This window comes from Rattus norvegicus, chromosome 8, assembly GCF_036323735.1.
Source record: "Rattus norvegicus strain BN/NHsdMcwi chromosome 8, GRCr8, whole genome shotgun sequence".
NCBI classification, from domain to species: Eukaryota; Metazoa; Chordata; class Mammalia; order Rodentia; family Muridae; genus Rattus; species Rattus norvegicus.
Window position 1 is genome coordinate 68,262,327 of NC_086026.1, and position 25,162 is coordinate 68,287,488.

At 38.3% G+C, this 25,162-nt stretch overlaps 1 protein-coding gene across 14 annotated transcripts in view; it reads right to left on the reverse strand.

The window, feature by feature from the left end:
• Positions 1-25,162, reverse strand: part of Neo1 (neogenin 1) — a 152,448-nt gene that overhangs the window by 92,616 nt on the left and 34,670 nt on the right. For all 14 annotated transcript variants that reach the window (XM_039082421.2, XM_063266212.1, XM_063266211.1 and 11 more), the window contains exons 2-5: positions 12,807-13,124; positions 7,068-7,343; positions 3,287-3,440; positions 152-288 (exon numbers count right to left, since the gene is read on the reverse strand). In XM_039082421.2, coding sequence (XP_038938349.1) covers positions 152-288; positions 3,287-3,440; positions 7,068-7,343; positions 12,807-13,124 — 885 coding nt within the window. The remainder of the gene's footprint in view (positions 1-151; positions 289-3,286; positions 3,441-7,067; positions 7,344-12,806; positions 13,125-25,162) is intronic.

Genomic DNA, 25,162 nt, shown 5'->3' on the forward strand with positions numbered 1-25,162 from the left:
ATGCAGGCTCAGAATTTGAATTTGAGTGATAGGATCCGTAAGTTTGCATTTTTACTATAATGATGTACTGTCTTGCCCATATGACTGTTAAACAATCAGTAGACCTGGAGAGTGCACAGTGTCTTTAACTACACAGTAAATATTCACATACCTTGCACGGTAAGCTCTGCCTGAGCTTCAATTGTCTTATTTCCATTATCAGCTACACAGAAATAAGTCCCAGCATCATCCTCAGTGACATCACTGATCTCCAAACTGCCTCCTGCTAGCAAGGCCAACCTTCCAGAGCTGGATTAAACACACAAACAAAGCAATACATTTCAGCATGAGGACAACAATGCCTGTGAGGTTTTTCACATAATACAGACAAACACTGCTATAGTGATTAAGAAAAAATCATCAGAATTTAATTCCAGTTTGTTTTGCTCATATTTTTTATTTTATATGCATAAATGCCACAGTATATAAATAATTTTTCATAGTCTCTGGCACTTCTAGCTACTCCCGAAGAGTTGTTACTTTTATGACCAATTCAACTTCCTCCAGCCTACTCCTGTTTCCCTATTCTGGTCAGCTTAATGGAAATTACGTATTATAAAGTCTACGATGTAAGACCAACTTCACCACAGGTATGCCATGCTGAGATTACTAATAGGAAGAAAAATACAGAGGGCAAAATGTCAACTCAAACAGCAAGGCACGAGGTGACAAGTCATGGGGTACTGCCACCAGCTGAAAGTTTCCTATGGTGACCTGGCTAGGAAATAGGAGGTGGAGATAGGGCTGGGTTTGTTTAGAAAAGAGAAGAAAAGAAAAGAAAAGAAAGACAGGAAGGAAAAGGGAAGGACAGATGCCATTGAGTAGCTCCTGGGTGTGGTACTGGGTGCAAATCAGCCAACATCCATCATTTACAATAAAGTTGGTGAATACTTTCATAGCTCTACAGTGATATAAGTCTACTTCCATAAAACCCCAAAACAATCCTGTAACAAAGAAAAAATTGAAAATCGATGTTCTCAAATTGTTTTAAAGATAGAAAGTTTAGTTAATCTGGAGAATTACAAACTAGATTAATAGACAAAGATATCTGACACAAAGCAAGGAATATAATCCTACAGGTATGCGATTAAAGCAGCCACTTTAAGTTTTTATTTATTTCATTATTATGCTCGGGCTGGTGCTAACTAGAAATGAAGTCTTTAGAGGTGACTCTGAAGACTCCAGTGCTGTGCCTGACGATCCTGGGAGCCTGTATTACCCGCCATCACCCGCATGTGGTCAGGAAACCCTTTCTAAACTAGGACCTGCCCTTTGTCCCTGGAATCAGAGCTGTAACCCCATAAAGAAGGTACTGTTTGATCACTAAAGTATACTTTGTTGCTGCTGACCTTAAGCATTAGCTCGTGTATTTTCCAGAGCCTCTACAAAACAGAACTATTTTGACATCCCTCATTCTATTTGCTTTTTCATCTGAACATGTATGAACAAATTTAAATAGATGTTATTGATTCTTAGACTTTTAAAAAAAACAAACTATAATGTTTTTGTGTATTTGTTTTCAAAGATGTAATAAAGATGCCTAATGCTTAAGATACTTTGTTTCTCTAGATAGTCCAGCACTGTTGAGATTTCTAGACATTTTCCCCCTTAAACTTGAAATCTCGAATCTGAAATCTAAGTAATATATTAGGGCATAGTTCATCCACATTTCCCAGGCACTGACAAAAACAAAGACACTGAATAATTACCTACACCCATCCTAAGGGACTTCCGTGTTCTACTACCTGTTCTGCTTTCTCATATTACTCAGTAATTCAGCCAGACTTGCTGCTGAGCACCTGGCCTCCCAGACGGCGGCCAGGACAGAGAGTACTGACCCTGCAACTTCCTCAAGTCCTGAAGTCTGAGACAGTGACACAAGGCAGCATTTCTCAGACTTTCCTCGACATAATCTTAAGTAGTTAAGTACCTACAGAACTAGAGGCAGAGAAAAAAACACCTTTGTTCTTTAAAGTCTCCTGGATTAGTCTTAGAGTTCACAGAAATATTATTCACCATAATATATTCACATTGGGTAAAAAATTACTTGCTCTCAAAAAAAAAATCTTCCAACAAAACTTGGGAAAGAGGTAACTTTCCTACCATGATTTGTTAATATTGGTCACTTAGACTCCTGAGAATTACCTTCCTATGAGAACAATTGTCTAATACTCTATATACCATACATATTACCCCATTCTACCTCTCTCTAGTCCCTGAAATACTGTATCTTGAGTTTCTTCAGAGTACTTACTGTAACCTAACAAGTTCTATTACTGTCATTCTTCCACTCTAAAAGCAAAAGCTCTCTTTACTACTTGATTCTGAAGACCTAGGAATGTACCTCAAATATCATTCAATCACTATGTGTTGAATTCTTGATCAACTAACAGGGCAGCTCACAAAACCCCTCACTTGTACTCATTACCTCACTCAGTGCCTTGCTTGTGCCTTCATCCTGCTGGGGTATGAAGAGCTTGGTTTCATTCTAAGTGGCACCTCACATAAAGTACCACTGTAACAGAGCTGCTCTGAAAGAGTTGTTCTCAACTGGGGATGGTTTTGTTCCTCAAGGAACATTTGACAATATCTACTACATGTTTTGGGGGTCACCATAACTTGGAAGGGCACTTTGGGTAGAAGTCAGGGATGCCAGTAAACTTACAAAGCTTGAAACAGCTATGTTTTGAAAACAAAGCAGACCTAACTATTGAACCATGACTACCACTCAAGATCTCTTAAGAAAATACAACTGAAGAAATTACCCATTCCATAAAGAAGAGACAAGAGACTTGAAAGAGGAGTAGTAACAGAGAAGGCTCTTGTAGAGACATACGACTGTGAACATAGTTTATGGCTCATTAGGGCTTTAGAAAGCAAAGCAAAGGCAGGTGTGGCATCTGCCTGTAATGCAGCCCTTGGGAAGAAGGAAGCCATTTACTTACACTAAGCAAAGGAAGAAACTACCACAGTCCATGTAAGACTGGAAATGACTCAACCTGGTCAGATCTGGCAGCTCATGCAAAATTTAGGGAAATGAGACCTCATAAGCTAAGTATAATGAGGAAAGCATGCTTTTTCTTTAAACATCATAGTTAGATAAGGCATAAAAATGCATTTCAAGGATGACATATAAAAACCCTAATGTGCTTAAACAAAGCAGTCATTTCTTATGTATATTGATACCCCAAATAGCATTAGACTAAGTCAATTAAGGCTACAAAGAGCTCTGGGCGGCAGTATTTACCTTTCTGTGTCAAGCACGTCTTCATTCTTCATCCACCTAATGACTGGAGCAGGAAGTCCTGAGGCAACACATGGCAACACTGCACTCTGACCAATGACTTTGATCATAGAAGACGGTCGCATCAAAAATACCAAGTCTAGCATTTCCTCAGATTCTAAAGAGAATTTAAATGGAAGAATAATTAGGTAAAAGACAAAGTACCTCACAACTGTAGCCATGAAGAACAGCTAATTCCTACTCTGGCTATGTGACTTTATATGACAAAATAAGCAAAAATAACCCAAGAAAATTCCGTTTGAACAGCGAACATTTCCCATGTACTTTCTACATGTTAAGTACTGTGTGGGTTATTTAGGGGTCTTAGAGATATCTAAGTGATAGTTCCTGCTTACATGGTGCTTCCTGGTCAAATGAGCAACACTTAACATGAATCCATACAACACCACATGAGGGTACAAACAGCAGAGACTGAACAAAGTCAACAGCTGTGTGCCCCTCCCTACTAACTCCCTCCCTAATGTGAGTCTCCGTTCTTTTCTTGTGCCTATTATGTCTGAAAGTCTTTCTGAGTTTTCTTTAAATTAGTCTATCAAGCCTGTCACAGTAGTGCATACCAGTAATCTCAGAGGCAGAGGCAGGTGGATCTTTGTGAGTTAAGCCAGTCTGGTCTACATAGGAAGTTCCAGGTCAACTAAGGATGCACAGTGAGACCCTGTCTTAAAAAAAAAACAAAAAACAAAAAACAAACAAACAAACAAACAAAAGCCAAAAAAATTAATCTATCAATTCTTTGATTTTGTAATGTTGCAACTATCTAGACACTACTATATTCATATATCATGTATATTCACTTTCTATCGCTGTCCTCTTGCAGACAAATGACATGGCCACACTCCTACTGATAAAAGGTATTTTACTTAATGGGATTTTATTAGTATTGAAATCTGAGAAGATCGTTCTCAGGTAGAGATTTAAATCCTGTCCCCAATGTCAGGTGAAGGGTTCTCTATAGTCATGGTTACAACCACCAAAATGGCCTTTTAACCTATCTAGCCAATTAATGATAGTTTTGTAGCCATGACAACAGGTAGCAATTCATGTCAGTGTTATACTTCTGGAAGCCAAGCAGTGAAAAGCCCCGCCTTTAAAAGTCGGCCAACCAACAGCTGAGCTGCCTGTGCAGCCAACATGAAACAGGCTTGCAACTGACATAAGACCATTCTCTCTTACCCAACATGAGCTCAAAAACTCTGTGAGAGCGCAGGAGGCGGCTGTGCTCCAAATGACTGTCAAGAAAAGCTCTCTTCGTATTTAAATAAGCAGATACCCAGACCCTGGTTCTTATTTCAGGTACTAAGTTGTGGCTCCATCATTTAACACCATTAGCATTGTTTTCCTGGATCAGACTCTGAGGAGCTGCTTGAGTACTATCTCAGGTGTAGGAAGGAGATCTGACCGAGCAAGTCAGCTAGACGGCATTACTATGTAGCAACAGCGCTTTTCTTACACTTGCAATTACTTAGCAGTACTTATAAATCTATATCTATAAATGTAAATATACTTAATCAAATTTAACAATTAATTTATAACAGCAAATTTATAACAAATACTTTTGGTTTCCATGTGCCAAAAAAAATTCCTTACTCTCCTTGAGCTTACATACTAATAATGGGAGAAAGGCAAACTAGATACTGTCTATGACAATTATGCTGATGTATCTAATGGAGGAGAAAGAGAAGCATCGGAGGTGAGGAATGATAGGTGTTGTTTGAAACAGAATATCTAAGGAACAATTTACTCATAAAGTGACACTTGAGCACTGAAGGAAAAGAGTGAGGCACACACACGGGAGAATATCTCCTATGCAGGGAGAATATCAAATAGAAAAGCTCTAACGTAAAGCATTTAGAACTGTTCTGAAAGCAAACACTGGTCACACCCGAGAGAGGGGTGGAGAGGAGAAGGAAAAAGAAAGGTAAATGGGGGAAAGAGGTATTAAGATTAAAGGCCAAAATCTTTAATTGTGAATGACATAAAGAAACCATCAGGAAGTGTACTGGCTACATTTTAGATCAATTTGACACAAGCCATGGTCATCTGGGAAGAGAAAACCTCAACTGAGAAAACACCTCCATCATGCTGGCCTGTAGACAAGCCTGTGGGGCATTTTCCTGATTAGTGATTGATGGAGGGCCCAACTCATTGTGGGCAATGCCACCCCTGTGCACATGGTCCTGAAGTGTAAGAGAAAGCAAGCCGAGCAAGCCATGCGTGAGCACACCAGTAAGTGTTCCTCTGTGGCTGTGCTTTGGTTCCTACCCTGACTTCCCTTAGTGACAGAATGTGACCTGTGGATTTTAAGACAGACTTCTTTCCCAAGTTCTTTTGGTCGTGTTTTATCATAGTAATAGAACTCTAGCTAAGATGGAGCAAAGGTTGTCTATTTTGAAAACTGGTTACTGAAAATACACTAGGATAGGAATTACATGGGCAGGGATGGTAACAACTACAAAAAAAGAAACTATATGTAAAGGAAAATCAGTTCAAGGTCCATCAGCCACACCCTCCCAAGTGACAGCTCCTAACAGTGGTCCTACACTGCACGCCAGTTCATGTTATAAACAACCCTACGAAGCAGTCATACATGTCTATGAACAGGAATCCTGAACAAGTCAGGGGCAGCCAAACTATATCTCTAATTTGAATTTGAAGTGACAAATACATAAAGAATTAAGCACTCAGCAGGTCATAAAGCAGCAATTGGTTGTGTTGACAATGAGATCCAAGTGAGAGGCTATGAGCAAGAAGCTGCATAATTGAAAAGAAGATGCAGAAAGCTGACTATCAGAAAGAATGAGAAGGCACAAAAAGCTGGGAGAAGCTAGGTTTACCTTAGAACAGGAGTGCCATGGACATGTCACCAGTTACCTAGTAAGCTGGTGCCTAATAGTTATTGTTCTACCTGCTCCTTACGTGAACTACCTTGAGCAAGATTCTTTTAAGTAAAACAAACAAACAAACAAACAAACAAACAAACCCAACTAACTATAAAAAGGTATCCTACTGCGGGAAGGTAGAAGAGAGAGGGCTGCCAGAGGACACAAAGCTAGGCGTGGGAGTACACAACCTACAACCCCAGCTCTTAGCAGGGTGGGCAGGAGGACCAATTAAAGTCATCCTGCCTCAGCCCCTCAAGTGCTGCGGTTAGAGGTCTGTGCCGTCACCCACAGCTATCCTGATAAATTTTCATTTTTATTTTATTTGGTTAATTTTTGTTTTTTAAAGACAGGGCCCCTCTGCATAATCTTGGCTGGTCTGGAACTCTGAGATAGGCCTGCCTCTGCCTCCTTAGTTCTGGGACTAAAGGTGTGTGCCACCATACCTAGCCTCTGATCAACTTTTAACAATACATTAACTAAACAATGGGGTTTCTTCTCTTCCTCCTTCCTTTTTTTTTTTTTTTTTTAATACAGGGGTCTCACTATGAAGCTCTGGCTGTCCTGAAACTCACTATGTAAACATAAACCAGGCTGGCCTTGAACTCACAAAGACCTGTCTGTCTCTGTCTCCCAAGTGCTGGAATTAAAGATGTACACCACTATACCTGGCTTTAAACAGTGGATTTTTATGGCTTTAACCCCTTTTTATCTCTTTAAAAGAGACTGAACATACTAAATCAATAGTAATATTTCTCACATTTTAATGGTGTTTATTAAAAATTATAGCAGAACAGTTTTGTCTACTAAACACAAAACCATCAGTCTTGACAATGGATTAATACCTTGAAGAACTTTCAATTCAGCTTCATCACTAAACTTTGGTGGCCCACCACTTTCAACAATGCAGCGGTAGAGTCCCTCGTCTCCTTCAGTCGCATTGCTGATAACCAGTGTTCCACTTGGAAGTTTGACAATCCTGTCATCCAAAAGAAGGGGCTGTCTGTTCTGTTCCCATCTAACAAATGGGACCAAATCTGCATTAACTTCACAATTCAGAATTCCACTGTTTCCAACATAGATTGAGGAAGGTTCTGGTTGGCTGGTAAATCTTGGAAGACCTGGACGAATAAAAAAATCAAAATAAAAATGCCATTAAATATTACTCTAAAATACAGGCATATGAGTTAGCACCAAGACAGCTTATGTAGCCACAACATATGGTATAAGCAGGGCCAACAAGGTTCATGGATCGCATTTTGACTAGATACACAGATACAAAGCAAATAGCTAATAAATAACCACATTAAGGATAACCTGCATCCGATTCCTCATAGCTGGAAAAGCAAGGTGCAGTGTGGAAAAGGATAAGGAGAGAGTAAATGCTATGGTACAGTCCATGATCGAAGTACTCAGTGTAGACGTAAGGATTATCTAACTATCGATATAGAACTATGTAGCTATAAAAGTGTGGGTAAATATGAATTTGGTATATAACTGATGAACATGCATTAACATTCAAGTATACGCACGCATGCACACACGCGCGCACACACACACACACACACACACACACACACACACACACACACGCACACGCACACACACTCCCTATCCCTGAATTAATGTCACTTCTTTAACAATGAGTCCAAATAGTGACTTTATCTTGATTTTTAAGTATCATTCTTATTGCAAGAATGTTCCTGGCTTGGAGGCTGATTCTAAGAGTGAAACAAGGGAAGGACAAGATAAAGATGGTCCTCACTTTATGTCATTAGATCGAGTTTTAACCTTAAAATATAGAAGAAAGAACTATTTAACACAGAAATCAAGACTGAAAAGTTTGTAGAATGATGACACTAACACATTACTAAACCACAATCAATCTGTTGACTCATGTTAATAGTAACTAAAAAGTGGAGTAGAAGGAAAAGATCTACTCAATAGAGATGACAGAATTAGGAATCACGATAGGCATTCAGCAACTACTGTCTTAATAACTGACTTAGGCCACAACCTTATAGTGGATGTTATAACTATTACTGAAAATTGATGAGAATTTGATGGTATTTATAAAATATCAAAACATTTCTTCCCCAAATAGTAATCATTGATTGCAAAAACACACCTTATTTTGAAGTGAAGAAATACTACACAGATCATTTTAAGTAATAAAGCAAACACCATTAGCAACAAAACTTTACATACGTCAGTGTACCACACTGAGAACACGGTATTACTTCCATGGTATTCCTCCCCAAAATGAAAAGTCTCAATCTCTTCACAGGAGGAAATCAAACTCAAAATTAGACAAGGAAAACCTGAGGCCCTGTTATATATCAAAGGAGAATAAGAATATAGTTATAAAACGACAAATGTGATCTTAGACCAGAAAGGCTGGCTTCTGCCTCCCCCGATCTGTGAAATCTGTATTAAATGACAGTATTACATCAAATTTTAAATTCTGATGAAAGTCTATGGTTATTTAGGAGAATGTCCTTGTTTTCAGGAAATTCCCACTGACACATTCTGGCAGATATAAGAGTAACATGTCTGCCACCTTCTACTCTTAAAGGTTCAGAGGAAAATGTGTATTTGGGTAATAGGCTAGGTAGTTTTATATCAACTTGACACAGGTACAATTATCAAAGAAGAGGGAAGCACAGTTGAGAAAATTCCCCCATAAAACCGCCCCACTGGTGAGTCTGTGAGGTGCAGTCTTGATTAATGACTGATGTGGCCCAGCTCACAGTGGGCGGTGCTACCCCTGGACAGGTGATCTTGGGTGCTAAAAGAAACCTGGGCAAACAAGCCACGGCAGCAAGCCAGTAAGCAGCATTCTTCATGACCTGTGCTTCACTTTATGCCTCCAAATTCCTACCTTGCTTGAGTTCTTACTCTGGTTCCCGACCTGATGGAATGTGGATACAAACTGAAATAATCCCTTCCTCCCCAACTTGCTTTAGGTCTGTGTTTTGCTACAGCAATAGAAACCAAACTAAGATGGGAAATGACAAAGTAGACGTTGAAAAATGTTAACCAGGAGATCATGAAGACATGTGAAGACTTGTAAAAGCACATGAGGTTCCTTGGTCTATCTTTGTAACTACCCTCTAAGTTTGAAATTGCTGAAGTTCTAAATATTCTATTGATGCCACAGAACATAATGGCTAAGAGCATTAATTCACCACTGGAATCCCAATCTTGAATTTAAATGAACTCCACCTTTTATGGTATATAAAGGTGTTAAGTTATTGATTCTAAGCTTCAGTTTTCATCAGTTAAATGAAAACTAATAGATCTCAGTGTGATTAAAGAAGTTAACCCAAGTAATTCACATGGCACACTGCCTAGCATATAAACACTTAAGTACCATCTATTAATAACATATTAGAAGTAATTCTAATGTGCTCAGAATACAACGAAATGTCTCTGTAAAGACTCAGAGATTCATTATGAAGTTACTCTAGGCTGATTTTATGATGGCAAATTAATCCAAATAGTAACTAACATCTATGCTTTCTAGTTTTCCTATGTATTTTATTATATTACTGAGATTTTCAAAGGAAAGTACTAAATATAAAATAGTTCAAATATATATTTGGTAAAGAAGAAACAAACAAAAATCAGGGGATAGGTAACCAACAAAGATAAACATAGAATTTAATAAAGCTAGGTGGAGGGAACTTAACAAATCAAAGGAAGAATTGTGTTCTAGGTTTTTAATCAAAATCTACTCCCTTCAGAGGTCTTGTGAAAATGACTAATTTTCAAAAGCATAAGTCCATAACAACATATGGGAATTTGTCAGACAAGAAAATCCAAAGAGCTCTGAACAGGGAAAGCAGATGTACGAACTAGTAAGTGGTATATCAAGGCAAAAGCTGCCTCAGCTTCCTGTGCTCCTGCTGCCTCGGCAGAAGTGAGAGAAAAAGAGTGGGACCGAGACATAAAGTTGGCATGAATGGATTGACGATGTCTGTATTTAGACCATGCCATTCCCTAACCTTTGAGCATGAAATACACACACAGCCACACTACTTTCCAGACAAAACAAGTGTCATTTGTGCAGAAATAAGACAGCCCAGAGAAAAGCATCCCCATATTTAAATCTATGAACTACCTCTTAATAGTCTTTGAAACTTCCCTGTTTTCCAGCCATAACTAAAACTGGTTCTGTTTGTAGCAAAATATATCTATAGTCTTTTAAAATTGCTAATTTGGCAGTATCTTCTTAAATTAATTTTGAAAACACTTTTTAATAAATAACTTATAAACCATGAAGTTTCCCACTTGAAGTACTCATGATGAACAGAGCTATGAAATCATCTCTATACGCTAATCCTTTTAGCGTCCCTTAAAGAAACTACTCATCTGTATCCCCTCCTCTGCTGCACTCATTTCCCATTTGCTGTCAGGTACTGAGCCCTCTCTACACAGTTCCCTATTCTGGGCACTTTGTTTATATGAATTTAAACAGTGCACAGTCATTTATGACCAGGGTCTTGAAATTACCATGATATTTTCACAGTTCAACCATGTAGTCATACTGCATTATGACGTCATTCCTTTTTATTGATGAAGAGTATTCCACTATATAGATATTTCATATTTTGATTATCCAGGCCTCATCTGGTAGGTATTTAGGTTATTTTCACCTTTTACTCATTTTGACTAGTGCTGCTGTGACTAGCAATCATCTACATTGTGTGGTTGAATGTTCTCAATTCTCTTGAAAACTGGTGGATCATATGGATCATTCTGGCCAACATTTTAAGGAAATGTAAAAGTGGTATCTTTTTAAACTACACCCATATAAGCAAAAGGGCAGCCTTTAACTGTCAGTGGAGAAAACAGGAGGAAAGGCCAGAAAATAGAGAATATTTGGACAGGAACTCAACATTTGGTACAGCAAGTGCTACAAATGGTTAAAAAGTGGAGTGTGGAGGGGTGGGGGCAGGGAGTAGCTAGTAGAATGGTAAGAAATGAGGCTAGAGAGCTGGATGCAAGCTCATAGGAGAAATCAAGAGTTTTATGGTTAAGAAAACTGGGTATTAACAATGTTACAGAATGTGACAGTGCTCTGATCCCAGTGTGAGGCTAGACTGAGGAAAGCACAATACGGTGGCAGACCAGCAACAGAGGTAGACTGTGGTAAGGAAAGCCAAAGGTCATCTCAGGAAAGAGAAATTAAACCAGTACAGAAAAATCAGGAGGCAGATACAAGGGTTTTGGTGGTGGGGTTTAGTGCACAGCAGAGAGAAAAGGGATATGAGTAAGAGACCAGAAAAGAAATGTTAGAGCACAAAAGAAAAGCAGAAGCCTGGCCTAAATACATTACAGAGGAGGTCAGAGGAGTGTACTTACACACACTGTAGAAAGTATGGGGGAAGGGAAAAAGAGGAAATTCCCTGGAGTTAGATTGTGTCCCCTCAATTTTCTTTTTCTACTATCTGTGATTGTGGATGATTAATGCAGTATTAAGTCATATCCAAGTTAAATTTTGAGTATTTGAGTCTAAAGGCAAAAACATGGTATCATCCTCCAAGTCAGTGGTTCTCAACCTTCCTAATGCTAAGAACCATTAATACAGGTCCTCACGTTATAATGACGCCCAACCATAAAGTTATTTTTGCTGCTACTTTATAACTGTAATTTTGTTCCTGTTATGAACTGTAATGTAAATGTCTGTGTTTTCTGATGGTCTTAGGCAAACCCTGTGGAAGGGCTGAGAACTGCGGCTCTAAGTGAATGAGCATAAGATAAAAACCTATCACTCTGCAGTGGCAAGAAGCAGATGGCCATCACTGTCAGGCCCGTCCACACGCACTTGCAAGACCAAGGTGAGTAAAAAACAACATGGCCCTTCACGAGATGACTTCATCGGACAGTCAGGAAACCCTACTAGAGAATACATCTTTGGTAAACACTTCTTACTTCTCTAGATCCTTGATTTCTCTTGCATTCACCATCATTTAACAAAGATCCTTTGAAAGGGAGTTAATATCCTCTTTACAACTTCCTGCTTTCAGTCTGCCCTGCATGATGATATGTTAGGAGCAGGATATTTGTCTAAGTAAATACTGTCTATTTCTTAGTTAAAGGTTAATGTACTGGCTTCCTCTATAATAGCATTCACACCAGGCTTCTCTGTATCATTTATGCTCTAACAATCTCTTTTACGGTCTCTTATTCATATCTCTTTCCTCTTTGCTGTCCACTAAACCCAACTGCCAGGAATCAGGGTTCTGGCTTTACTAAAGTTTTACCAAGCCACAATGGTTATTATGAGTAGGTTTTAAAGACATTAATTTTCCAACAGAACTACCTCTATTTCTAACTTAAAAAAGAATAAACTGATAGCAACTTTGAACCTTCAGACAGGCACAAGAAAAAAAGAAAAAAAAGCACCAGTTTGTTCTCCACAACCCTAAGCAAATGAGTAGTCTCATAAACACGAGTATACATACAACTGGCATCCTAAAAAAATTACCAATTAAGTGAAAAGTACAGCACGCTGTTTTTATTTAGATTTAGATCTTATAAACACAGAAAATCCAAGTAAATCACTTAACAGGACTTACCTGCTACTGCGAGCTTGGCTGTTCTGCTGACGATAGTTCCAAGATTATCAACCGTGGCTACACACTGATAGAAACCTTCATCAGGCTTATTGTGTTTGGAATGCACCACATTGCTGATGAATAGAGATCCATCTGGGAGAAGCTGGCGGCGATCATCTGACACTAAGTTTAAAAAAGTCCCATCTTTCTTCCATTCAATATTTGGAGAAGGCTCAGAATATGCGGAGCAATTCAATATAACAGAAGAGCCTCTAACTGACAGTGTGTCTACTGGCTCCACCAGAAAATAAAGCGGAGTGAATGTTCGAACACTGGCTCCTAAAAAATAACAGAAAAGGACAAGATAAATAAAAATGTCTCTTGTTATTTCTATAAGAATATACAGATTAATTTCAGATTATTGCTGAATATGATACACCACTGGTGTCTAAATAAAATTTACTGCTAAAAAAACAAATGATTCACTTATTAAAAAACTTGTGATAGGCCCTATTAGATACTATGAGTAGCTAATAAAAGTCTAATTGAAAACTCCACAACAGAGTTAAAGTTCTTGTATTCAGTCAAGTTTTCCAAAGAACATAAAGGAGGCAGAAAACTGAAATAAAATATCCTTTACATTAGTTATTTGCACTTTTAATAAATTCAATATATATTTTTCAAACTTTCATAGTAGGGTGTTCATTCTCTTGACTTATAAGCAACCACTGGTGATCATGATCACATTTCCAAATACTCCCTTCTATCTGACTTTATAATATTTTTATAAGGAAAGAAATATTTTCTAGCCTGAGGAGACATCTCAGTGAGTGAAGTGCTTACTTGCTGCACAAATATAAGGATCTAGGTTTAGCTCCCTGCCACCTACATAAGAGTCGGCAATACAAAGCATGCCCGGCGATTCCCAGAAACTTGCTGGCCAACCAGTTTAGCCAAAACAGGAAGCGCTAGGCTACATGAGAACACCTGTCTTTAAAACTAAGACAGATGGTAATAGAGGAAGACACCCAGTGTTGACCTTGGTTCTCCACAAGTCCATGCAGGGATATGCACATCTCCCTCTGCATGTGTGCATGTGAACAAACACTTTTTTTTATTCTTTCATAACTGAGATTGTATTGATTGAGGAGCAGAGTACACAGACATTCCAATTCCTATCACACATTCCCAAACTCTGAAGACTCACACTGTGCTCATGTATGCAAGTGAAGAGCTGCATATTGTTTCTCTTTGAACTTATCCCAGTGATGTTCCAGCCTCAAACTCAGCAAGTTTCCTTAAGAACTGTCACAGCTACCAAATGCTCATGATCCTCAGTTCCACCAATTTTATTATCTACCAGTTTCATATAATCCTCAGTTCTACCACTTTATTTTCCACCAGTTTCTCAATTTTATGTCACGCGCAGAACATACTCTAAATCTCCATCTTTCAGAGCACATTGTCACAATGTTAGGAAAATGTACTGCCATGACCACAGGCATCACAGTTCTGACAGAGCAAGGACCAAAGACTGGGTTTCTTACAAAATGGCTCTACTAGAAACACGAGACCAGATATAACTGAAAATATTCCAGACACAAATGTACAACTGAGACCCCAAATTGCCATTTAGTATGCTTTGTACTGTAGGATAAAAAACGGAATGTTATGGTGACCCCCGAGACAGCCAAAGCCTCTCCTGATCAGTGTCCTGCTATTTTCTGGTTGTATCAAAAGATAAACAGGGCTGGGGATTTAGCTCAGTGGTAGAGCGCTTACCTAGGAAGCGCAAGGCCCTGGGTTCGGTCCCCAGCTCCGAAAAAAAAAAAAAAAAAAAAAAAGAACCAAAAGATAAACAACCAGAAAATGATTTAACCTCTTAAAAAACCATTTACACTTTAAAAAAATGGGGTGAGGTAGGATTCCCTCATCTTCAAAAATGTTTCTAGAGCTACTAATAAACTTGCATTTACAAAACAGTTGATAAAAATATTCCTCTGGATTGTACAAGAAGGGAGGTGGGGACCACGTGATGGATTCTCAGTTGGACTTGGCTTCTTTCTCTTCTTCAGAGCCTGGACTCTGGTTTTCTGTCTCCATTTTCTGCAGGCAGATCTGCAGTTTGCTGGTCAGCCACTTCAGCCTGTTTGCCCTTCGCTCCCCTCTTCCCTTCCCTCCCCTCTTCTCTTTTATCTGCACTTTTTTGTCTGATGATGTATCCTTCCCATGGCCTTTTTCAGCTTCGAGTCCACCTTGGCAGGGATGGGCTTGGCCAACAGCCTCGCAGAGTGGCGCTCAGCCTTCCTCTTGGGCATCGTGGCATGCAACACTGGATCTATCATGGAGCTGCACTGCCTAGCTGCCAACACACGAACTGCCCACAATTTTTTTAAAGTAATCAATATTTTAAACTACACGAAATTAATGTTATTATTGGGTATGTTTTAAGAATATTACATTTTTTAAAGATTTATTTATTTAATATATATGAGTCTTAGACACACCAGAAGAGGTTATCAGATCTCATTACAGATGGTTGTGAGCCACCATCTGGGTGCTGGGATTTGAACTCAGGACCTCTGGAAGAGCAGTCAGTGCTCTTAACCACTGAGCCATTTCTCCAGCCCCAGAATATTACATTTTTAAAATACTTTTTAGATTATTTTATGTGTATGAATGTTTTGCTGAATGTATGTGCACTGTGCACATGTTTTGCCCACAGGGATCAAAAGAGAGAGTACATGCCCTGGAAGGAGTTATATAGATCATTGGGAACCACCATGTCAGTACTAGGAATCAATTCTGGGTCCTTAACCACTAAGCCATCTCTTTAGCTCCTATCAAATTTTTTGTTAACTTTTTTCTCTTTTGTTATATTTTTATTTCAGTTTTTACATTTACTTTTCATCAAGAGCTCCTTGTGATGTAAGAGCACAGGAGAACTCAGTTCAATCTTTCTAAGTTTTTGGCTGGCACTGTGAACATATAAGAAAAAAATTAAAAATAAAACTTTTGTTATAAACTTTGCATCTTAAGTCAAATAAAGCTTCACCCTTTATTGAAGGAAGGAAGGAAGGAAGGAAGGAAGGAAGGAAGGAAGGAGGGAGGGACGGAGGGAAGTCTATTGTCCAATTGGTATGTAAAGTATTCAAGCTGTCTTCAACAAAGTGTAACTCAAACAATGACATTAAGACTGTTATTTATAAATTATTTAAATTGTGGCTTCAAGATACACTAATCCTGTATTACAAAATGAGTGACTGGTTCTAAATAAATGTAAAACAGAATGGCAGAAGGAAAAACAATAAATAGAAACCCTTGTTTAAAAAGTTTCCCAACACTTAGAAACCTACACATATTCCAAACCAATATTTGGTATTAGAGAAAAAGGTCCTAGTCTCGATTCCACAGGCTGAGGCCTACAAAATGTTATGTGGCAAGTCTTAAAACCTCAGGAAAGGAACTTCGCAATCTGTGAAACGTAACCAGAAGTTATTTTACCTATTCCTGTTAAGATGTCTACTGCATTAACTTTCTAGACCTACAGAAGGTACAAATGGTAGCTAAACTGTGTTCTTACTTCTACCTTCCTGTGTACTGCACCTGTACTACACAACCTAAATCTAACCCAGGAACTCAAAGAGAGCATTTATTAGCAGTGAAAACATGCACGTTTAACTGTTTAAAACACATTACATATACAATGCACAAACAATTCAAAAAGAGCTCTTCACAAATATCTCAGTACTGACCCCTCTTCTACAACTCTGTTGCACACATACAACATTGAGAAAGCTCAGTTACAAGTTGCAGCCTGGCCAAGAGAAAAATTAAGAAATAGCCTGATTTCGGAGACATAAAAATGTGACCCAAAGCATCAAGTTTAAAACCAATGAGCAGGGCTGGGAGATGGCTTAGTCGGTAAAGTGCTTGCTCCCCAAGTCTGAGGACCTGAACTCAGTCCCCCAGAACTCATACAAAAGAATGCTGTTGTGGCCCTGGGGAGGTAGAGAGAGAGGAGTTGCTGGGACTCAGTGTCTCGTCAACCTAACCTAGTTGGTGAACTCCATGATAACAAGAGACCCTGTCCCAAAGGAGATGTGTGGCAGTTCCGAGCATGACTCCTGAAGTCTTCTGGTCGGCACACAGATGTATGTACACACACACACACACACACACACACACACACACACACACACACACACACACACAGAGAGAGAGAGAGAGAGAGAGAGAGAGAGAGAGAGAGAGAGAGAGAGAGAGAAACTAACTTTTTGAAATAAAGTCTCACGTACCCCAGGCCTTGAATCCTGAACTTGGTAAGGGAGGGTGGCCCTAAACTTTTGATGCTCCTGCCTCAGCTTCCCAAGTGCTGGTATCATAAAGATACCATAGCTATCACATGAAGGTAGCAGAGTTAAGCATCAATTTGAACTCAAGGTTCACAGTTTTCAGCAAGTACTGTCTTGTAGGATATGTTTCTCAACCCCTCCAGCCCACCACCCAGCAGAGGTAGTGGAAAGGAGGTTATTAGGAAATGGGAGAAGTGGATCTGTTTAGCAATAGTTCTTTGGGGCGACTCCAGTCTTTGTTATTCTCTGTCCAGTCCACTCAGCAGACACCACACACGAATCAGCCAGCACAGTTCAATCCAAAAGAAACCATGAGGCTCGCTGGTCAGCCTGAGTCCACTAAGGTGGCAAAGCCACAGGAAGCTCATGAGAAGTTCTGTGGAGAGTTTCTTGCTATGAAGTCAGCACCAGCAAAGCTCTGCGACAATATAGGCTGAACCCATGATGCCTACTGTCAGCGAAGACTACTGAGGTGAAGCAGGATGGACCAAAGCTCCCACTGTCCGTGGAGTCGTAGTTACATTCTTTCTAAACATCATGTGTCCTTTCAGATGTTTGCTATAGCAAAAACAGCCTTTCACCTGTGTCGGCTTCAGCAAAACATTCTTTTACCTGTCTGTCCCAGCAAAACAACATTATAACCTGAGTCCCCAAAGAAACCAGAAATTTCCATGGCATGGCTGTCTTCCAAAAACAGTCTGAAACATGTCTAAGAGTTCTCTGAGGTGCCTTGGGCTATACACCTCATAGCAATTTGTGATCTGCTAGCTAAGAATTTGTATTTTTCCAGTAATTTTTATTCAATCGTATTCCTAATATGCTTCTCATGCAGTAGATAGGTTTCACCTCTATGTTATATAACAAATAATTTCTAAAGCTGAGATCATTATTTAAAGTATGAATAAGATCAGAGTCTCCAGTCTATCTAGCTAGTTAGTAGCATTTCTCTCCATGATAAGACTTTGTGACAGACGTTTTGTCAATTGTGATGTTTCTAAAATATTGTATAGAAGAAAAAAGGGGCCCAAGAAAAGCCAAAATAACTTTATAAAAGAAAGGAAAGGGCCTTCATGTCTGTTCTTAGAACTATTAAGCAACCACAGTTCAGAAGCAAAGGATTAAAGAAAAGGTCACCAAACGGACTTTAAGCCTATAAATAGAGACACTTTGGGGAAGAGAATGAAATGCAGACTCTCGGAGAGGTGACCCCCAATTGCTCTTGCAGAGGACACAGATTCAGTTACAGGGAATCCAGTGCTCCACTTCTGGCCTCCTTAGCACCAGGCACACATGTGGTCCACTTATATATATGCAAGCAAGCATTCACGTAAATAAAATAGAAATAAATCTTTGTTGTTAAAATTGAGATGAACTATTCAATAAATGTCACTGAGACAACTGATTATATGGGGGAAACTGAGACATCTGCCCGTAACATGTAATAAGAGCAAGCATTTATGTTTCTGGGTGCTACACACTGTTCTAAACAGTTTTCACATCTGCATCACTCATTTATGAGAACTGATCCTAGAATCGTCTCCATTTCATTAAAGAAAGCAACACAGAAATGTTATGTAACTTGCAAAAGGTCACACAGGTAAGAACAGAACTTGAGTCTAAGATCTCAAATACTACAATATATCACTGTACACGTCTATAAAAATTCATTCCAGACATACATAGAAAATATGTAATAAAAATCATAGAAGAATTTTAGGAAAAAACAAGTATAGCCTTGGAGTTTAAGACAGCCTTTTAAATAAAAAGGTGAAACCTCACAGAAACAGAATAAAGATAAACTTTACTTTCTTGAATTTGAAAAAACACACAACTACAACACTTTTGCAAAGCAAAGAAACAAAGCAGGAAAGCGATAAAGTAGAGAGAAAATGATCTCGCATACAAGAAAGAATTGAAGAGTTCAAACTACTCAGCAGAAAAATGGGCGAGACTGTACCCCAGTAAAACTATCACAGTTCACGGCAGGATGGCCCGCATCCACTCATATAGTTCAACAGTTCCCGTGCCTCTGAGTATCATCCAGTAAACGCTGAGCAACGTCTTTAACTGGCCTAGAGCTCTGTGGAAAATGAGTAAGGCCAAAGAATGTAAACTATAGCTTCATGAGTACTGAGTACATAAACACTGAGGAGGGCAGGGAAGTGTGTACCAGTTTGTTACTCCTGGTTACTGTGAAGGGAAAAGAGGAGAAGAAAAAGGGGTAAACATCTAAATACATATAAAACAGCTTCACAATTAAAGAACTCATTCAGTGTTCAACAACCCTTTGCAGAGACCAGAGAAATACCTTTGTAAAGGCTCTATCGTTTAACAGTTTTCCTTTTGGCACTGCAGAAAGCTCAGGTATCTATGCAAAGCTGACCTGTAAGTTTTACCAGTCCTCACCGACATCTACTTTAGACTGCATACATTAGTTTACTAAGGCCAGAGCCACTGGACAAAATACGTTGGAATAATTCTAATGGATCCTGTCTGGTATCTCCTTCATTTCCAAGTCTACAAATTTCTCACTTCTTAATAGAATAGTTCTCACTTCTTGATGACTCTTCCTCACTTTTTGATAGACTACTTCACACTTTTTGATAGAATCCCATCCTAGGAAAGGACATATTCACAGGGAACTACTTTTAGTTATAATCACCATCCCCACAACACCAACAAATCTAACTGTATGTTTCATAATAGCTGTAAATTTTATAGTACCTAGAGTAAGTTATCGACACATGGTATTTTAATGCCAGCAGAAATAAAACCCCTGCTCTTTTTCAGGAAGAAGTACAAAGTCCAGTAGCAGAAATTCAAAGCAAGCCTCTTTATAAACCTAGAAATGAAAGCAATCTGTGTAATTTTCTTCACTATAAGAAATTTATCTCATTACAAACTAAGATTCTACTCTCTACACATGGACAGACCCACGGCTTCAGTTGCATTTGTAGCAGAGGATGGCCTTGTTGGGCAACAATGGGAGGAGAAGCCCTTGGTCCTGCCAAGGCTGGATCCCACCCCCCACGGTGTAGGGAAATATCAGGGCAGGGAGGCAGGAATGGGGAGGGCAGTTGGGGAGGGAGAACACCCTCAAGAAGAAGGGGGAGGGGGATTGGATAGGGGATTTATGGACGGGAAACCAGGAAAGGGAATAACGTTTGAAATGTAAATAAAAAATATCCAATAAAAAAAGAAAAAAAAAGATTCTACTCTCAAGTTACTTCCTATTTCCTTACACCTCAGTGTTATCTCCCAAACCACCTCCCAGTGCGACATTTCACCTTATCCTTTTGTGTTCTACATTGCCATATAGCTCAGTCTTAGGTTCTCAGTTTTTAATTAAAAATCTAAAAAAGGTGGAAGGTTAAAGTGACTTAATATTCAAAGAATACAACTTAATATATTTATATTTCCAATGTTACACAGATATTTAGAAAGTGACAAGTCTTCTCTACCTTTTTACTACATAACATCATAGCTATTTCAGCTCCACAGCCACTCTCGCACAGACAACTCTTCCAAAGACTGCACTGACCTTAAAAGCAACATCCTTCATACCTTCTAACCACATTTCCCCCAGCAGAAAACATGTTCACCTTAATCATAAGTTTGTAGAGCAAGGAACAAGTAGAAGAAACAAAAGAAACAAAACGGAAATAAAGAAATCCAAGATCTAGTCTGGGTTTTTGTTGTACTTCTAAGACAGAACGGAAATTATGGACAAAGTATAAAAGTATAAAAATAATAATTTAAGCTTCCTGAGTGTTCACTGTGCATTAGGCACTATTTTCAGGCTTTATGAAATACCTCAGTCCACTTCACTAAGATAATGGTAAGATAATGGTAAGAATTATCATTGCCGACTGAAAACCTTTTGCTACAAAATGATTAAAAAATCGTTCCAAAATAGATAAGCTAGCTGAACCAAGGTCATAATCATTACAAATGCACTATCCAATATGGGTGATGCATGCTGGGAACTTGAGCTACAGCTAGTCTTAACTGAGATACATGTAAAATGATAAAAACTACATATTAGGTTTAGAAGACATGGATAGCACAGCACATAGGAGCGCACAGTATATAATAATGTATGTTGATTTACATGTCATCTTGGAAATATTTACTAAATATTAATAAATTGATTTTCTTTTTTATCTTTTAGTATGGTAGTCAGAAATTTTTATGGTTTTTGCTTGTGATATTATTTCTACTGAGAAAGGCCTAGAAGTCGACTATGTTTTCCTTCACCAACACTAAAAGCAATCAAATTTTCTAAGGAAAAAAATTGCCATTTTTTTTTCAAAGGGTAAAGGGTAAATGGAATTATGGCAGTCAATAGGAAGGACCAAAACTAAATTCTCTATTAGATGTCAAATTTAGTAGCTAGTCTGCAAGATGAACAAAGAAAATTAGGAGTTTAGCAACTATCAGCAGGCAATCTCTTAACACCTATTCAGAAATGTTTACTTAGAAACAAACTTTTTACAAATTTCTCACTTAAAGTTTCAATAATAATTTATTCGTTTTGATGTTTCAGATTGCTGAAGGAAAGGTTTCTGGAACAGAAATCACTTACAAATGATTTGTTAATTACAAAAGCAGAACTATGCTTTAGGAGGTGCTAAACTTCAAGAGGGGCATCTAGAAGGAAAACATAGACTACTAAAGGTATGTCCTGTCCCCAGTCCCTTCCTATCTTTTTGCTTCCTGGTTGACATGAGTTAAGTAGCTCTGTTCTGCTAACATCCTTCCACCATGATGTACAATTGCCTCAACCCAGGTTTGAAAACATAGAGCCAGTGATCAAGAACTGAAACTTCCAGACTTGTGAGCCAAAATAAATCCTTCTGCTTCACACTGCTTTTCTTCTGTCTCAGTAACAAAAGCTCTAAAACTGGCTGGGGGCAAATTTTACAAAAAAGAATTCAAGTATCACACAGAGGAGCCAGAGATGTAACTCAGCTGATAGAGTACTTGTCTGGCATTCACTGCCCAACTTCTATTCCCCAGCACCATATAAACAAGCACGATCATGAGTACCTGCAATCCCAGCACTTGAAAGGTACAAGTAGAAGGATCAAAAATTCAAGGCCATCTTTAGCTACATAGCAGATTTGAAGCCATCTTGTTATATAGAAGCCCCTGTCTCAAAACAAGACAAAATGTCATAAAAGTCCAAAGACAAAGGAGCAGAGCACAGCAGAAGCCAAGGAACTATTTGAAAGAGGATGAACTGTCTTGACCCCATCCATTATATACACACTGAGGTTATACACTAAGATCACACACTGACAGCCAAAGCAAGAATGGTTTCAGTGAAATATGTGAAATAAGGCAGCAAGAACGGGAAGAGCACTACAACAGAAAAACAGGAAAACCAATCCCCATGGAACAGTGAGATTCCAGGTAAAGTAGTCACCATAATTGAGAAAACTCACATATGATTAATGTGATTTTGAAAAAGCAATCGTTTAAAACTTCAAGGCAAACAAGATGGTGACATGACCATGAAGGTAAGAAGGTTAAAGGCATCAGCAATGGCCATCTATAGAACCACAGTTAGGAAAGGAAGTAAGAGTAAATTAGGTGTAGTGGAGAAGTCCATAGTGAGACTGGAATTATTAATACTGCAGCACTGCCGAGTGGGGCAGAGGTGGCACACAGATGTGCAGGCTGAGTTCACATTGTGCTGAAGAAGTCACTGAGATGAGGAGAGCAAGGAATCGAACGCCGACAATGGAAAGATAAGTCAATGCCACACAAATGGTTCAGAATTATTTTAGATTTGAAACAGAGAAGACGGTAAGATCCAATGCCTTATATGAACATCTTTTAAAATATTCATCAAATAGTAAATACACCTACGATAGTGAACAAGAGAGTCAGAAAGTGATAGCACTCAGTGGCACATCTTGAAAGAGCAGCCATTTGAAATTAGAGTGATTCTTTCACATTTTTAAAAACTATTTATCTATAATTCTTCAGTAATTGGCTACCTTCTAGAGAACTGATATAAGATAGCTGATATTCTTTCAGTATTAGTAGCTTTCATTGTGGTAAGCAAGCATTACATATTTATTAAGATACAGATCACCAAATGTACACAGACTGTTACCAAGTTGAACTAAAAATCTGAATAAAGATATTAATCCTAGGATATAGACAACAATCACACATCAATAATTTAATGAAAGCTTTCACTGTCAAGCAATGTTTATGAAATCCTATGGGCAACCTAACAACTTAAGGGAAAGAACAAAGTGAAAACGTAGTAACAAGTCTCACCTAAGCTATTTTCTACAAATACTGTGTATGTAAAGCTCTCAATCCAAAATAAGATGTTTCAAGAAAAAGAAATCCTGTCTCCAACAAGGTCTGCAAACTGGGCTCTAGAACAAACTTACTGATGGAAATAAACAGAATTTGAAAGCTCATAAACCCAATTCTGCATTATTAAACTGCCATGTTAAATCACAAACTTCATTCACTTACTGATTTTTTTTAAAAAAAATCTTCATATCATATCCACAATGTATTTAAAAAAAAAAACAAAAACCTTAGGAGAAAGGAAAAGATAGGGAGAAAACTCTAAACCTTCCAAAAGATGTTCACCGTATCAAAAAGATAACACACAGCCTTAGAATATGTTACTAAAATGAAATGTAAATGGCTCGCAATCATCTGAAACTATGGTTAATTTCATAGTAAGAAAAATGCAAATTAAAACTACATGGAACTTCTCTCACCTATCGTACTAGCAAAACTTCAGGCCTGGTAAACTAACTGTGAGGAAACAGGCTGATGAGAATAGAAAACGGTATATCCATCAGTTGCAGCTGACATACGTATGTATTCATCCTCCCAACAGCTTTCGTGTATCTTGAGCTATACTAAAGGTCCACTGGATAAAACAGGAAACAGGTACCAAGTGTTCACTGTAAACCTATTCAGAGTGAATGTGATATTCACTGTGGCTATTCCCTGTGATAGCCATCAGAGATGTGACATGTTAAGTCAACTATCACACACTACTATGCTAAGGTGCCGTACTATGTAGATATAAATAAGACTGCAGAATAACTATATTCTACCACAGAGTGCTCTCTACGAAAAAACTGTTTTAAAAAAGCAAATCAGAGAAAGTGGATATATTTAAACACCTAAATCAGTACGATAACATACACTTACAATTTTTTCACACATAAGGAAAAAATATGTAAAAAAGACAGGGATTGAAGGCAAATGCCTCTGAATAGCCCTTGATCACCAGTTTGACACTGAAACATATAAACATTTTACTAAGTAAAAAACAAAATTATCTAAAAACTGAAAGCAGATAAAATAAAACTCTCCAAACATCATTATAGCCACATCAGAAAAAACTAGGCCAAGAGAATTTTAAAACAGAGTAACCAAACCAGACAGTAGTCTATACCTGAAGGCCAAAACCTACAAAGATTTAAGCTATTTTAGTAACTTTTATGCAGTACTATTAGTACTGTTATTCTGAAAATGTGATGAGAGATAAAACAAACTAGCAATTTTATTGATATTGTAGAAGGAAATCAATAAAATCAGTAAGACTAAATAAACAGAGCTCTAACCTTCAATTTTAAGTACCAATATGAATTATAGTTTTTAGAACAATATACATTTCTTAGCTTTCCTCACTGAAACCAGTGGCCATAACTAACCCATTAACAATGAACATTCTCCCTAGCCAGGCTTTGTTGTCTAAATACCATTTTTCATTCAAAAGATCCATTACAAAGTAACTAATTCCAGGTCTGATATTAGAGTATGATGTCATACCAGAATAAAATCTTGGGACTGAAGAGATGGTTAAGTTGCTGCTCTTTCAGAAGACCTGGGTTCAATTACCAGCACATACACAGCAGCTTATAACCTATAACTCTAGTTATAGGAAATTGCACACCCTCTTGTGGCCTGACTTCACCAGGCACACACATGATGAACAGGCATACATGCAGACAAAACACCATATACATACTA